This window comes from Anser brachyrhynchus, assembly GCF_964034855.1.
Source record: "Anser brachyrhynchus genome assembly, chromosome: 23".
NCBI classification, from domain to species: domain Eukaryota; kingdom Metazoa; phylum Chordata; class Aves; order Anseriformes; family Anatidae; genus Anser; species Anser brachyrhynchus.
In genome coordinates, this window is record NC_137716.1 from 4,096,962 (window position 1) to 4,113,982 (window position 17,021).

General features: G+C 47.1%; 1 protein-coding gene across 1 annotated transcript in view; it reads right to left on the reverse strand.

Annotated features, from left to right (window-relative positions):
• INSR (insulin receptor) overlaps positions 1 to 17,021 on the reverse strand; it is a 56,655-nt gene that overhangs the window by 21,014 nt on the left and 18,620 nt on the right. Inside the window, exons 3-6 of the mRNA XM_080566060.1 lie at positions 3,421 to 3,736; positions 1,737 to 1,882; positions 1,285 to 1,429; positions 811 to 1,025 (exon numbers count right to left, since the gene is read on the reverse strand). Coding sequence (XP_080422186.1) covers positions 811 to 1,025; positions 1,285 to 1,429; positions 1,737 to 1,882; positions 3,421 to 3,736 — 822 coding nt within the window. The remainder of the gene's footprint in view (positions 1 to 810; positions 1,026 to 1,284; positions 1,430 to 1,736; positions 1,883 to 3,420; positions 3,737 to 17,021) is intronic.

The following is a 17,021-nucleotide window of genomic DNA, read 5'->3' on the forward strand; positions in this document are numbered from 1 at the left end:
TTCACCACGCAGCCCTGTAAATTTTCCTGGCATAAACAGGGAACGGGGATTGTGTGTGGCACAGAATGGGAACAAACAGCAGGGTTGGGATGTAATTATGGCAATATTGCTGCCAAAATATGTGTCTGCAAAACTACACCTTCAGTGGCACGACTTTAGTTAGAGCATAAAGCAACACAGCATGTTTGCTCCTTAGCCATGCTGATACAGGCATTGCGTTATTGTTGTTGTCAAAGGAAGCTACTAGCTTAAAAGCCTTTAAAAGGCATAACAAAAACTGTTGGAAAAATTTCTCTGACAGTTGCCAGAGCAACTCCTTCAGATGGCTCCAGAGATGGGTGAAAATCCTATTCCTCCACTATGTTTATTGTGTGGGCATACTGTCACCTCAAGACATGGGAAAAGAAGATTATGATTAATCAGGTGCTCAGTAGTAACACCAAGTCCCAGTCTGGACTGGGGTTACATTGTGCTAAACTCTTCAAAAAGACTCAACAATACACTCAACCCCAAAAAGCCTCACAGCTGAGCACACAAAGAGAAAACTGCTGAAAACCAAAGCTGGCAAGGTAGGCTCCTGGCCAGATGCAGCACCCAGGAGTACTTTTACTCATGGCATATTGACAGTATCATTACTGTGTACAAGCAAGCAGCAAGTCACATGCCTGGTGCTTTACCAAAAGGACAAGGACAGTCCCTGGACAAAAAAAAATCATAGGCTAGGCTGAGAGACATTAAAAGCATGAGGTTAGCAAAGACTGAGGGAAAGGAAAATGATGCAAGTCTCAGTGCATTCTGAAACTTTCTTACATGAGGCTTGATCGCCGTTTGTCTTCAGGGCTATGTCGTTCCTTTCCTGACGCCCCTTAGTCCCAGAGATCTCCTCCATCTTGTGGATTTCTGACAAACACAGTTTGGGATTATAATGGAAGAAGAGTTTGCCTCGTGCAATAGTGAGGTTGTGTTTACTCCAGTCCCAGAGCTGACGAAGATTCTGGTTGTCCAAGGCATAAAACGAATAATTCCTGAAAGCAGAGAATGAAAATGTGGGTTGGGAGGAGATCCACTAAAAGAGTCCTTCCCCCCACCTCAACCGCCCTTATGCACTAATCCAGACAGCAAAGAAAAAAAAAAAATGCAAACTATCTTCCCTGGCAGGCCACAAGCCATGGGCAGAGGAATGTTTAAAAATAACGTAGGGATTGTTTATCAATACAAATCACCCTGATAGCACTGGTACTCCTTACACTTCAAAGCATGAAAATATCTTTTGAAAGAACTCACCCAGCTTCTAATGTTTCTCCTCTGATCAGATGTAGTTTACGAAAAAAAGAAAGAGAAACCAAGGCATAAGACCGGCGAATTTTTAAGTAACCTGAGATTTCTTCTATCAAGCCAAGATTTGCTTCTAGCTCAGCTGCTATGTTATCTATGGAGAGAAAAACATTGGTTTTAGTTTTCTGATACCATGGAGAGAAACATTGATATCAGAGCCCAAGCAGATTACATGGAACTGCTCTGCATAAATCCAAAAGACCTTACAAAAATCAGTTAGCAAAGAAAATCCCACCCCTAATGACCACGAGAAGAGCCTTTACTTTACAGTTATTTTTCTGAATCACTCTCAGATTCAGAGAGCGGTCAAAGCAAAAAAGAAAAGCCCAGCTCCTGGATGGTGTCATATTCACTGATCTGACACCCAGCGCTCCCTACCCCCTTACTCATGCAGAACTTACTTCCTCCCCGGATATTTATAACTAGGCTTCCATTAACAACCGTGCAGCCACGGAGCTCCTGTGCTGATGTCACTGAATCGATAGTCTTCTCCTTCCCAAAGTCGCAAACCTTTGGACAAGGCCCTGCGCAGGGAGTACAGTGCAGGCTGAAAGACAAGAGAGTCAAGAACGCAGATGAGATACTTTTGCAGAACATAACCTGGGGCATCTCCAGCAGTTCTCCAAAGCAGAGCAATCGACACAAAGCAAAAGCATCCTGACAATATGCCATGGGAGTCACTTGCAGTGTGCAGCACGAGGCTCTGAAGAACTCCAAATAACTGCTGGTTATTCTTAAAATTGTCATTTCCACATTTCACACTCTAGTCACTCTGTCCTTTCTACACAACAGAAACCAGAATGAAGCAATTCCGATTGTTTTGAGTAGCCCAGTCACACCATGATGCTGTACAGTGCTATGCATACCCAGGACTTCAAGATCAAAAAACCCATGCCCATTCTCCACCCCAAGAGCATTAACCAAAAATGTAATTGATGAGCGGATTACTGGCCATTCATCTGGGAATCCAGTGATTAAGGACTTTACATAAAGTTGCATTGAAAAAGGCAAACATGTGCTTTGTGCTCTGGGGAAATGCTTCTTAAATGGCAGCAAGATGATTGCTTGCCCTGGTCATAACACCACAAGAATGTGTTTCCAACTAGTTCTGAGAAATAAATGCCCTAGGAGAAGTGCAGCGCTGTGAGGTCCTACTGACAGCAGCCTGGAGCAAGTAGAGGAGAGAGGAGAGGGCTGCTGTTACCCCAGCAGCGTATCTGCTCTGGGGGCTGCTGGTTCATTCTTTTGAACAGCAAAACAGGAAATGGAATAGAAAGTCCTGTTAGAGTGAATTCCCTGAATTTGTTATGTCAGGAGCAAACACATGCGGGCACAAAGCTACCAATATTCATAGGAAATCTGACTCATCACAATATATAATGTTATTGTGGGACAAACAACGAAGTTTTCAGCGATAAACAGCTCAGCAACATAAATTATTTAACTTCTTTGTTGAAAAAGCCTGGGAATAGTCAGAATGGCTGTTCCCTGCTTTGACTCATGCTACAGTTGTTTGTTACATTGCCCATTTATGTCTGGCACAGCTTGAACCTGCTCAATGAAAGTAATTACAGGAATGAGGGACAGATATTCTAAGAATGATCTGATCAAAATACGCTATGCTCTCTTGATTAGATGTGAATTTTCCCTTTTCTGCTTAAAAACAAAGCTTTCTAGTCTGAGGTCAGCTTTGGAGGGGAAGGTAAGCAGCACTACTGATGCTTCTCATTCTCACTCGATTACAGCAGGACCCTTCCAACCTGAGGACACTACTCTTCCTTGTCCTCTCCTTCAACCCCCCTCTCCCACTTTTTCCAGACTCGAGAGTAAACAAAGCAGAATAAACTACCGGCACAGCCCAGGAAAACCTGTCTGCTTTTAATGGCTTGAATTAGCAAGGTATTAGTTTGCAAATCATATTAAAGTAGACCAGGTAATTATCGCAGACACTCAAGCACCAGGAACTTTTCTTGGCCTTGATGCAGAATACAAACCCTCTATCCAAGAGGAAGAAAAGGACATGAAACACCAGAACAACACCCAAACTACAGCTTGGTTCCTTTACTTGCAGACGCCTGCACTTACTTGCTGGAATTCATGATGTACCCCGATGGGCATTCGTGAACACATTCGTTGTTGTGGATAACGTGACACCCCGACTCCCTGGCATTTTTGCATTTGTTGTGCAGCTCCTGGCAGAAGCTGAAGGTCACGCAGCGCCAGCCCTCAAAGTGATAGTAACCGGGCGGGCAGGCATCCACACAAGTGCCATCAAGGTAGAAGTTGCGGCACGCCACGCATTTCTCTGGGTTGTTGGGCTCCGTGCAGTCCCCCAGGCATTCGCTGTGACAGCACTGGCCATCGGAGGTGCAGCCTTGCGACTTGCAGGCAGCTGGACAGACTGTGAAAAGATAAAAAGCAACCGAATATTACAGGACAGCCCAGCAAAGCACGACCACAAAAGCCTTACCAGCAACCACACTTTGTCCTACTTGGCTTGGCAACCTTCTTTTCAAAGAGGCACTCATCAAGCGCAGAAGTCTGCCTCATCTCCGCTTTCCAATTGCAAACTCCAAATTTTAATAATATTTTTGAAGTGTGTTGCCATTCACAGCTCATTAATGCTCATCTTCAAAAATAGAACATCAAGTTTTCCTGTTTTCTCTGCCCAGCACTGGGAGGCTCCCAGGAGTGCTTTGGTGATGCCAACCCTACTCCTGAAGCCCAGAGGTGAGGAGATCCACGCAGTGCCAGCTTTCCAGGCTGGGACAGGCAGTTTCTTAGTTTAAGAAACTGAATTTCCCACAATAATGCTGTGAATAATGCATGCCCAACAATACCTTTACATAACCCTTCAGCTTCCTATCTGCGTATCACCGGTTCCCCAGGAGGAAGCCGCCCTGGAGCCAGCACAAGCTCTTCGGCGATTCTCCCAGACAGCCCGAGAAGAAGGGCACCCACAAGTGCTTGAGGTTTTTCTGGCTTGCTTTTTAATTATCCATTACTTAGTGCCTCACAACACTTTTAATGAGCGGTTTGGGGCTTTGAAATGGAAAGCAAGCGGCAGCAGAGCTCAGGGCAAACACCGTGACTAACGCTGACCCAGGAGCTGGAGGGGATGTGCAAACCCTACGGAAGGTGACAGCACAAGGAAGGATACGATCAGGCACGCTTATTCTGCCGCTCACACAGCCAAACCCTGCTGCCTGATGTACCCGTACCAGACCAGGGTACGGGCAGCCCCAAAACACGCCTGCTAACTGCACTAGCGATGGACAAACCCAAGATTTTCATCTGGGCAAGATTCTTCACCTTAGGCAACGTTAGATGAGCTGCATAGTATAAAAAAAAAAAAAAACTCCTCAGAAAGACAATCTGCAAAAATAATGCAGATAAAAGTACGGAAACTGCCCTTCTCTCCTACAAAACAAAACAAAACAGCCACGACAGTTGGCCTAAGGAGTTCATTTTTCTTGATATTCAGCATTGGAGCAGGAGGGGCTTTTCTTGGGGACGTTCCAGGCAGACTGATGTACAGAGGCTAAAATGTTATTTTTAACTTCTGGCTAACGCGCGAGCAGCCCAACAGCAGAATGTGGTTTAGTTTTAGTCAACCAAAGGAGCAGCACGCAGGATCCATGGTACAGCGTGCTACCCATGTTTTTAACATCAAATCACCAGCTGCGGTTAGGAAGAAAAAACCCCTCTGCTGTGCTCAGCCCCTGCTAAAGGATTGCAGAAGCGTGCTAAAGGAGTTAATGCCCTTCTTGGAAGCAGCAGCAGTCGCTGCGGTAGGCGGGACAGCAAAGATGAGCAACCTCTGGTTTGTTCCAGCCTGACAAATCCTTTGAAAAATATGAAATAGCTGAAGTTGAAACTCTCTCCTAAGGTCAATTTGACCTCGTAAATATCTGACTGCTCCCGCGTCAGTCACCCACTGCAGGTATCTTCTCTGGGCGTCCCCCAGGATTCGCCCATCAATACGAAACACCGGCGAGCATTTCAAAGCCGCTTTCTTTTCCCCTGACAAAGTTTTTGCCCTTTTCTGGGTCTCACGTTGTGAACCCATCACTTAGAAATGGTCTGGAACAACTGATTGAAATTGCAGCAGGTAAACGGAAGCAACTTGCAGATGACACCTTGTATTAGACTAAATATAAAATGCGATGCTTGTTTTACAAACCCGGGTATACGTCCTGCACCAGGCCACAGATGGAGCGCAGTCTAGCAACAGATGTCGTGGCTGCAGTTTATGAGAAACATTGGCAACAGAAGGACGCAGACAGAAAATTCCAGAATTGAGTCCAAAGCACTATCAAACTTACTGATTCCAGCCTAAAATGTCAAGGTTTTCAGCAGTGCTCACTGCGGTCCAGGAGGCAAAAGGCTAGCCCTGGGGTCTGCTCCAGGCTTAGGTAGTTCAGAGCTTAAAATATGAAATATTTTGTTCCTTAAGGAGTCAGGGGAGCAGACAGGTAGCTTGGAGAAGCTGGCCCTCGTGCCAAACCCCCAGTGACACATGGCACCTCCTTTACGTTATGCCACGCAAGAGCTTTTATTGGTAATGGAAACTAATCTTCAAAGTCCCGTGCTTGTTTACACATCTTAATCTCAGCTGCAACTATTCACAGGGCAGAAACTGTTCAAATTCTCAACTCTAAAGGTTTTTGGAGGATACAATTAAGCTATTTTTAAATTGTTCTTAAGAGCTTTTGATGTCTAAAAGACAACTCGAAGAAAGCAGAGCAGCCAAGGCAACGCTTTTTTCTTCCCCCTCCATTAAGCCTCGGGACAATAAATTGTCAATCACTGTTTTGTGCAAATCCTCGTTACAAAAGATCCTGAATAGACGCCATTCTGACTTTATCAAAGTATGCGTGCTAGAAGGTACTTCATTTTCTGAGCACCTGAAAATCACGCAGAAACCTCTCCAGCATACCTTTACTACCACTTGTAAGTGCTACCGGAGCACCCAGGTTGCGTGACTCCCAATGGGTCAGGCAGGGTCTTGTTTTCCTACGGGGCTACCCTTGCACAGCAGGACAGCACCGAACAGGGGAGTACAGACCAGGTCCATCTCATTACCTCTCTGTCACTGAGGTTTGTATACTCCAGCAGCTGACACAGCTCACAAAAAGGCACTGCTTTGCAACGAGACTGTGCTCTGGGGACCATGGCGGGGTTCAGGAGGTCTCAGGAGGCACCGCCTGCGCTCAGATGTAGCCTCTCTACAGCCCCTGGTCCACGCTGCAGGAATTGACATTTTGAGGAACGTGATGTCTCCCTCTCTTGATAGGGAAGAGTCAACTCTCTTCAATCCACCCAGAAAAGGAAAATAAAATAAAATCCAAAGGAAGCTTCATGAGTCCCAGTCAGGGACAAGGGAAGAGCTGGTTTTGGGGTAGGGGCAGGAGCCACCACACCGTGTTGTAAAAGCTGCTGCAGGAAGAAGTGTTTCTGCCCTGGCGCCAGAGCAAAGCTGCTCAGCACAATCACATAAACCTCTTCATCAGAAGATTTAAGAATGGGGCTTTTAAATTCCCCATCCAAAGATGATAAACTGTACGACACGTAACGAATCTGCCCTGGATGGGGGAGAAACCGAGCTGACACAGAGGTTCAAACCTGTTGGTCCAGGGGTGAATAAATATTTAACTAGCTAGCTAGGGTGGCTCCAGAGACTTGGGAAACAATGCATTTTACAAACCTTTCTGATTAGAGATTCAAACTGACATTTCTTCGTGCAGCTGAGGCCCAGCTGGGGGGGGACACAAGGCAGCAGAGTCAGCGCAAAGGAATTCCTACCTCCGTGGGTCCCTCCTGCCTTTCACCACTTCCCGGGGCTGCAGGTGGAAACAAAAATGCACGGAAACTGCAAACACATTCCCCAGCCAACACCGGTAACCAGAAGATCCCCATTTAACAGGAGAGTTGATTAAGCACTAAGCCGTCCAGCTAATAAATACCATTTGAATATCAAAGGGTGATTGAAAACGTTTGTCTTGGGTCTTGGTTTTGCTTCCTGCTAACAAAACAATATCAAGTGAATTGTCAAGAAAAGGAAATAAGAATCACCCTGGGTAAGCTTTGCTCTCCCTTTGCCCCCCTGCCACTCGAGGGATTTATGTTGCTGCATTCTGAGCGAGCTGAGTACTCAGAGAGAGGGTAGTTTGGGTGTGACGAGGGGGGTTATTCAAACAGAGGGGGTTTGGGTGTGATAAGAGGTATGTGTCATGGATAAGTCCCAAGTCCCACGTACAAACATGGGGATGCTGCATTACGTGCCATACTGATACCCCTGGATGCTTGTGGTGCCGACCGGTCCCGAACGGACGCGACCTTTCCGTGGGCAGCCAGCTGGGTGCACGGGGCACAGGGGCAGCCGGGGCCCCCTGCGAGCTGCTCCCCTTGGCCGGCAGCAGGGGGGCACAGACCCCTCCTCGCCACCCCCCAGGTCCCTTTCTGCTGCCCCAGCTCCTTCCACCGCCACCGAGCAGCTCCTGATCCGCACGAGTCCAGGTCAGGAAGCCAGCACGGCGGCGGCAGCACCGCCCGCGGCCGCAGCCAATGCGTTCGCTGCCCGGACAGGAGGCTTCCACGCTCCGGGCAGGAGGCATCCAGGCTCCCGGCCGCTCGCCCCGCAGCGTTGGGAACCCCAAGGCGGGAGGAAGGCGGCACGAAGCCGGGGCTGACGCCGCTTAAAACGGCTTGGTTTGGCCACGAAGCGCATAACTGGATGCCAGCGCTGAGGCTGGTGTAATGCTACACGCAGGCGTGTGTGACGCGAGGTATCGGAGCTCTCCCTCGCCCTGTTTTCTCTTACTGTAAGCGGCCATAGTATCCGTCGTAAATTTATCCAAGTAATCCCCTCCCCACGCTCTCACAGGCTGGAGCCGCGGTCGTCGTGGTGGGAGCTGTAATTTCATTTTGCAGGGGGCGAGGCAGGACGGCGAGCCCCGCGGAATCGGGTGCTTGCGGCTCGAAGCGTAAACAAAAGCAAAGGGAAAGGAAAGGCAAGGCCGGGACGAGCGCCCACGGCACGCTCCTCCGAGTGCTGCAAGCACGGGACCTTAATTTAGCACCGCAGAGCCTGGGCTTGTTTCCTGAATTTCTACAAGCACTAAGCGGCATCGATCCCATTGAAATCCTTATGAAGCTTGTCTCCTTATAAAATTAGCTATTAAGGCATGTTATACACAAAATGTTTTTTTTTTTTTTACTTGGCCACTTCTAGATTAATTTATTTCACCTGCCAAGGCAGCTTCAAATACAGCAAGCCATTAAGTATTGTTTGCTACTGTTCTGTAAATTTTATGCATAAAACAATTTCTTTTTTTTTTAAACTCCTGATCACCTATTTCTTGTGAGCATTTAACCAGAACTTGCCAAAGTGATACCTACCCTGAGCACAATCACACACTGTAAGAATGAGAGAAGCTATTAAACAACCAAAACCATGTCCAGAGAAGACTAGGTATAAATCTACAACTCCATAGCAGTGTGGGTTTGCAGAGGGCTGCTGCAAGAAGGACAGCGTGCTGCCAACTCCCTCTGCACTGTGCCTTGCGTCCTTCAATTATTTCTTCGTGTCACCGCAGACGAGGGAGGAGAAACCCAAGCCCCAAGCCCTGAGCCTGGCAGCAAGCAGCTCCCAGGGGTGTCACCGCGACACAAATGTGCCCAGGGTGAGCGTGGCCGCAGCGCTCCACGAGCCTGTAAGGAGCACCAGGGCTTTTGGTCGCCTTGTGGACCAAAAGCAGCAGCTCTCCCAGGCTCCACAAAATAAGTGGTAAAAGCCAGAAGAGAGCAGAAAACATGAGGTTAACGTGCTTCTGCAAAAAGGGCTGCCAGCAACGCCTGGCGCTGGCTGTAGTTAGTGAGTGAAATTGAGGAAACATCACGATCCACTCGGGCAGACCTTGTCAGCTACTCACAGCGCTCGGCTGCTCTGACAGCATCGATCCCTCCCTACTCTCCATTCTCCAACAGCACAGGAACAACTCGCCCAAAATGTATCAGCTCAAGTGCTTTTATTCACACGCACGACTTCGGTACTTCCGCACCAACCTGGGAGCGAGCGAGTGCCAAAGAAATTCAAGGTTTTACAATCAGCACTAAAATCAGCGTTATTTATAAAATTGGAGATTACAGTACATAATGCCACGACCCCACTGAACTGCGGGTTGGGAATGTCAGGAGGTCCGTACTTACACAGGAACGGATAAAATTAACTGCAGGTGCCTCCCTTCCCATAGACAGTGACTTCCAAAAACAACACGCTGTTACTCAAACAGAAAGGAAACTCTTCCCATTGACATTTCTCTGGGACAATATTACACTTCTTATCTCACGGATCAGCAAGGATAAGAAAAAACTTGTGTCGCCTCCAAACCCTTTCACAAGTTACGTGCTTATTTGAAGCTCCAGCGAATGTTTCAAATACCCCAAAACGGGACCGGTGCCATCCTCCCAGCCCAGAACTGCCGCCCCCATTAAAACCCACAGAGATGCCGGTGCATGGATCAGCAAATGTGGTGGGACATCCTGAATGCCAGCGTACCTCAGGTTAGAAAAGATAAAAGGGTCTGGAGCCATGAGCCCCCTTGTCCAGCGGTGATAATGGAGGACGCGGGGGCCTCCAAAAGAAGTTGTTGAATGGAGATAGGGAAAAAGGTTGAGCTCTGGTGTTGATACAGGGAAAGAGCGGATGAAGGGAGATCCCTTCAGAAAAGCAGTCTCTTCCCTGCTACCCTTCTGCTGTTCAGGCTGTGAAGTAATCAATTGTTTTTCCCACTACAACTGCCAGTGGAGGGTTTTTTCTGGAAACAGAAATTTACTAGTGCACAAATTATGCCAAGGAATACAGAAAATTTGCTATGAGAAACTCAAACACGTCTATATCTACCTATCTATCCACAGACATATATAACAAATATATTTACATAAATCATCTTAATATGATGAAGCCTGGAGGAAGTCATAAACCACAATGGATCCACAACGCCCTTAGTCACTCGCTCGTTATCTCAAGTCACGGCCTTTGCAAATGTGCTCCTGCAGGTACCTCACCATGGGTACGGGCCAACATCTCTGCCCCGCTGTCCAAAGCCCCAGGGAACTGCAGAGGCAGTGGCTGTCACCTCCGTAGCTGGAAGTAGTAAGGCAGCCCGACTGTCAGCTCTTATTTTCAGGGATGGGATCATCTCGAGCTACGAACCTCAGCTGTGAAACTGCCTCACCTCTTCCCAGCAAACTGACACGATGGGCTCTGTCATTTCAGAGATCCTCCAGATCTGCTTTCTTCCCTTGAAGGTTTTCTCTCCTGCTCTCCTGTGTCACCACAGCTATTTACTCGGAGAAGTAGATGCCCCATATTGCCCCAGCAGAATAGAGATCAAAGCAATATTTTCCTCTCATCCATTTTAAGGAGTCCACACGGTGTTTATATCGCGTTAGGGACAAAGAGAGTTAGGGGACAAAGACGAAAGAAACTGAAACACAACTGAAGACCAGCTCTGTCCTCATTCCTCCAGCACCTTTCAAACGAGCCGATTCCCCAAGCAGGTAAAGGCAACTCTTCTAAACCTGGCTAAACTGTTGGCGATCAAGCTCAAAACATCAAAACACGGCGTTTGATTTGAAAACACAGCAGCGCTGTTAGAGGCGGAACAAGCGTCACAAAGTGCACACAAGGATAACAACGAGAAGTTGTAAATACCTCGCCCCGTGTCTGCAACACCGCTGTTGTGCCGTGCTCTGGCAAGCAAAGCAAGTCTGCTCCTTGTACTTTGTGTTCAAAGTGAGCTGGGTGCTTCGTGCAGCAACTTCTGCTTGTTTTTCCTGAATATTCAAGCCCCAAAACTGACACCGCATCTTCAGAAAACCCAGAGTCCCCAGCCAGCTGTCACTAAACAAAATGGCCCCACGCAAATCAACACAAACTCCAGGGTTTGGTATCCCCTGCCCTGGTGATGGCTTATAATCGAAGGGCATGAAGAAACGATCTCACCCTCTCCCATCCCTTAGGTACCTGAGGGCTGGGGTCCACAAGCTTCCAATCTCCAGACTTTCTGTGAGTAATTTGTAAAAGAGCCACTGAATTCATTGCCTCCCTCAAAGAAGGCAGAAAAGCTCGGTGTACCCAGCCTCTGGGCAACACAGATTGGGAAGGAACAGCTAATTCTATGGTGGTCTGGACATCAGCCACCTCACACTGTACTTGATCTGTGTGTCAGATCAGAGGGTTTGCAATTTAGACCAAACCCAGAATCTATAAAGGGAACTGGGGGAAGTGTTCTGTACAGCTTTGCTCACCGTTTTACTCACAGCTATCAGGGTGGCTTTGTTGTTGTTGTTGTCGTTCTTGAAATTGCAATCCATATTTACAACCTAAGGATTAGCTTTTATCGGTCAATGGTTGACACGCCACCTGGGCGCCTCATGAGAGCTCCCTGTTAATATTTAACTATGTATTACTCTTTCAGACATCCAGCATCTTACAAACATCCCTGTTCACTCTAACCTGCTCCCCCGCACTGCGATCCCAGAAGACCCCAGAGAATCACAGCAAAGCGATCCAGGCAGCCGTGGATGTCCTGAACACGAGTGTAATTGAGCATAAAATCTCACTGAGCATAAAGTCTCTACCTGTACTTTATTTTGAACGCTCTGCCCCAGCAGGATGTGATCCTCCTCCCTGTGCATCAGCGCGGTGCTGGGGGCAAGCTTCTCATCAGGCTGATTTATTTCCCAATTGGCATCGTGGGCAGACCAGGCTGAGATGTCAGCATCTCAGCGCTGGATGAGAAGATGCTGAACGAGGATAAGCCACGAAAGACTAGCACAGAGGTTTGTATCTTACATTCTGAGAAACAGAGACAAATGGAGATGAGCAGAAGTGCTTTCATGTACAGTGATGGTCTAAGGACGTCTCATTTTTCCAAATGTAGGTCTAACACAAGCTATTACTTCTACCTACAAACCTTTTCCTGAAAATAAGGAGTGATACGGTCAAAGCACGAGGCGAAAAGTATAACCTTTGCTTTCTGAAAAGATAAGAGAGGAATAAAATTGCTTTTCTCAAGGCCACAGAGAAGGATGTTGTAGTAAACAAGGCAGGAAAGAATGAAAGCTAAGTTGACACATTTGGCTCTGTGGGGATACGGAAGATTGTGTTTGAGGTATGTTATGTGGAAAGATGTATAAAGTGTAACCCGGGCACAAAGTAAGAGCAAATCTATACTGAAAAGGACGTAGAGTTTACAGCAAACAGGGAAGCGGAGCTGTCCATGACTGAGAAAGGTAATGGAACGGGCGGAAGTATAAGATTAACCACAAGGAGATTAAGCTGATAACTAATGATCTACACAGAAATGTCAGACAGAGGTTAAGATTTTAATCTGGACAGATTCCATGGCATACTCACCAACTGTAAACATCGGTACTGAAGCTGCATTTGTGTTTGGGGATGAAGGTACTGCAAGGGAGCCAGAGAGAGGAACAAAACTTGTTCCAGACGTCCTCCTTCCACCTCCCAGAAAGCCAGGGAGCTGGATGAGGAGAGAAGGAAGGGTGAAGCACCACCTGAGGCTAGCTGCACGGAGAACTACTTGGAAGCTAAATGCTGCCGTGGAGCAGAGCTAACAAGCACTGCCACCCAGACTTTTTTTTTCCCCCCTCTAACTTACCAGGAAGCATAAACCATACTAGCGTAGGGTGGCTCAGCGCACTGCCCAAACACATGCCCAAACACAGGGAACGGCTGCGGCAGGGAGCTGATTACAATGCCGGGCTCTGTCCCACAGCAGCCGCTCCGAGGGGAAAGGGCTTTGCTCTGCGCCAGGGGAGGCTGAGTGCTGGAGGCAGCAGCAGGGACAGGCTCAGCGCCTGGAGCAGCCGCTCGCAGCAGCCAGCGCCCTGCCCTGCCGGGGATGGAAGCGCAGCAGTTACACCCCCGGGGAGCAGCCAGCACGCAGACGGAGGTGCCAAAGGGCTAACGCAGATCCTTCTGGGGCAGACAATTCCCAATTGCTGCTTCTTGGTGAGCGCGCAGACCTGTCAGACAGAGCCGCAGATGCCTGCGCTCGCCACCCAGGCGCAGCAGCCACGTTTCTAACACCAGAGGACCTCTCTGGTCGCTTGCTCTGGACTCCTGTTTATTGCCAACAGATTCAACAAGAATCAGCTTCCACTTGGCTGATCAATTTTAGAAAGTTATCTGGTCCTGATTTAAGTGATTTCAGTGACGAGAAGCTGACCACAAGCTTTTGCTTTAACTGTTTGAGAGAATGAGCAGCACTGGAAACGAGCTTTGTTCCTAGCCTGATTTTCTCCACTTCAACTTCCAAGCTGAAGGCCCTATTATCAGATTTATTCCGCACATACATACATCCAAAACTAAATATTGTAAAGCATTTTTCCACTAATAGGTTTCATAGTTTTCACTGGACCTACTGCTATTTTTTTTTTCAAAATCATATTTGAACTGTGCAAAAGGAAAAACCAGCAGCACCTCATTCCTGGGAATATTGGTATCAAACACACAGATTATATGCACCCATGTAACGTTCTTTCACCTACTGTAGTCATTTTGGCCACGTCAACTCCTGTACACTACTCTACACACCCCTCTCCCTCTGTCCAAAGCTGTAAGTGTGCTCTCCGCAGTTTATTTCTAGGTATAAGAATTTACTTAGCACTGAAATAGATACTGGTTGCTTGCAGCCCCAGAGCCAAGCAGTTGAGACCTCTCTCCGAAATATATTTTTATTTACTACTTGCCCTTGTCATCTTCAGTGTACCAGTAATGCCTACTTCCAAATAATTCAGTGTAAAATAATATGCAGCCCCACACCAGCTACCCAGCTCAGCTCCATCCAGACACACATCCACTCAATGACTTCTCACTGCAAACGTTCCCTGCAGTTTTTGATCTACAGGATACACACCCTGCCACATCACTCCGCTTCTCTAATCAAAGTCCCAAAAGAAACAATAAAAGTGACAAAACATCAGACAAATACAAACTTAAGGAAGAACAAAAGGCTACAGATTGGTACAAGAAACAAACTATATTGCACAAGCCCACCTTAGAAGCCTTTACTCTATTTCTGCTTATAAATTATGCAAGGGAAAGTTGTAATCTGAAGGAATTTAATCCCAAACTAGTTGTGCCACCCCAACAAAGAGAGAGGAACAGTGGGGGAACTACATCTTCTGCAGTTGCATTGAACTTGGGGGAGATCCTGGATTCTCAATCTTTCTTCCACAATTGTAACCAGCTCCAACCTTGAAAATTCTGTTTTATTCCATACCTTTGACACTGAAAGTTCTTAAAATAAGGCTGACCATCACTGAAGTCACTTTGTTCAGTAACGAGGAAGCATGTTAGTAGCACAGGTCTCATTATCAGCCAGCTCAACTGTGCTGAGCACAGGGAGAAACAAGATCTGCCCGCACAACATGAGCCGTGCAGGCGTGTGCCACCGCCGCTAAAAAGCTGCAGCTTCGGGGATGTTTATCCGCACGGCAGTGGCGACACAGTCTGATCACCGGTTACCGTTAGCACTGTCCATTTCGGAGCAATTAAGACCGTTCAGAGCCGATCTGGTTGATATCCTCAGTGTTGAGCCTTGACACCTGCCGATCCCTAAATGGGGTAATTACTGCAGGGGGAAAAAACATACAGAAATAATCCTACAGTGGATAGAGTGCTCTGAAAAAGCACTATACAAGCTAGTTTTGTCTCTCAGGACGGCAACAAGGGACTCTCCTGCTCAAAACCTGAAGCCCTATCAGTTTCTCCAGAGACAAAGAGTCGTCTTCTCAAGCTGAGCAGGGACGGTTTCGAATCGCAGCACGGAGCAGCCATCCTTGCAAGCAATCTTCAACTGGAACGGAGCCGAAGAACTTTTTGAGATGCCACCCAGCCCATCCACCTGTCCAAGGGCAGATCAAATGCTTTACCTACGACATTGCTGACAGCTGTTTGTCTAAAATGTTCTTAAAGATCTCCAGATAAATTTCGCCTCGAGGCGCTTCCTGCATTCCCTGTCTTTATTTTTTTATTTATTTTTGAGCTTTATTGAAGCCTCACTCGTCAGCAGGTCCGTGCGATCGGCTCCATTTTACAGACAAACACTGAGGCCCGGACAGGGGAAGCGAATTGCACAGAACCACCCAAACGGCCAACAACAGTGCCGAGAGGAGACCGGCGGTGTCAAAGTCCACCTCCAGCGCACGATCCTCTGCAAAACACTTGGTGCAAAGCGAGCACTTGATGGTTTATTGCTCAGTCCTGTTCGCTCCCCTGCGGTATCAAAGCAAGGCTCGTGTTTGAAACCGTGCCACTTCAAATTAGGCTTTGGGTGGGTGAACGTGTTGCTGTAATGGATAGTCACCGGCGAATCTGAGCACAGAGAGACCTAAAGCTTGTTTAAAAACACAATCTGGAGTTCTTTTTGTTATCGCAGAATTGAGCATGTGGAAAAACAACATGCTTTTCCCCACGCTGATCAACGAGAACCGAGCTGCAGCTCCTCCTTCTCCCGCGGAGCCACTCAGACCCGGGGACATTTTTCTCATCGCCCCCACCAAATCCACAGGCTTGCAGGGGAGCGTTTCATATTCCTCAAAACAAAAACTGATGCTTGATAAAGGCATCTCGTTCTAATAGGTTTATCGAATAGTTTTTTATCTAGCCACAGAAACGTGATCTCTAAGCACTGAAAGAGCAGCCAAACACCGTACAAATTATTTAAACAGCACAGAGATAACGTTACTGTAGCGTGGAAGAGAAGCCTAAGGAAACGGTGATCCATACATGACATTTCTCTTCTCTCACGGGCTTTTGCTAATTTAACAGCTGTAGAAACCTGCCAATGAGGTGAAGAAGTTGTTCCAGATAAATCACCCGTTTCCACATAACTGCTTTTTCATTAAGTCTTCCAGCACGACAGCTACTGCACATTAGGCTTTCAGTTCTGCCAGAAACACAGACCGTGCACAGATCCGCCAAGTCTAAAATCCACAGAATTGAACGAACAGAGAAACAGTTTACTGAGCTTTAAAGACTTCATTTCTAACACAGCTTTAAAACAAAAGCCTTATTCCTTTAAGCCACGTTAAGGCTCCACCGGGCGAGACGCTCAGACATCACACTGAGGAGCTCCATTTCCTCTCTGGCTTTCGGGAGCTTTTATGGGGTACTTACAAGGGAACTCTTGGACTCATTTATCCCGAGCCGAAGCTGTGTAAACACATCCAGTGCAATCAGCCTTATTTCAGAAAGATGACATTCAGAAAAAATTGAAGACCAGGAAAAATAAATCCTATTTGTTTTTATTAAGTCATTGCCTTTATGTTTTCATTATCCATAGACTACGATTGATTGTTTTTGTGGAATAGATAGGAAGCATTTGTCTGATACTCAAATTTTAATGAATAGCTTTATTGCTTATGAAATATTAAAATCCTTGCACTGTTGTGACACAACACGGATGCCTAACAAAATTTAAAAAGGTAACAGAAAAATGGTTGGTTACCACATCTCTGTTGTCCTTGTTATCCTGTGATGTCTGCTGACTTGCACATGCCTTATTCTTAGGAAACCCAACACCCTGCTAGAGCTTCCTACATGATTGTAAGATTTTCCAACTGTGTCTTTAATGGTGCAACAGGGTCCAGGC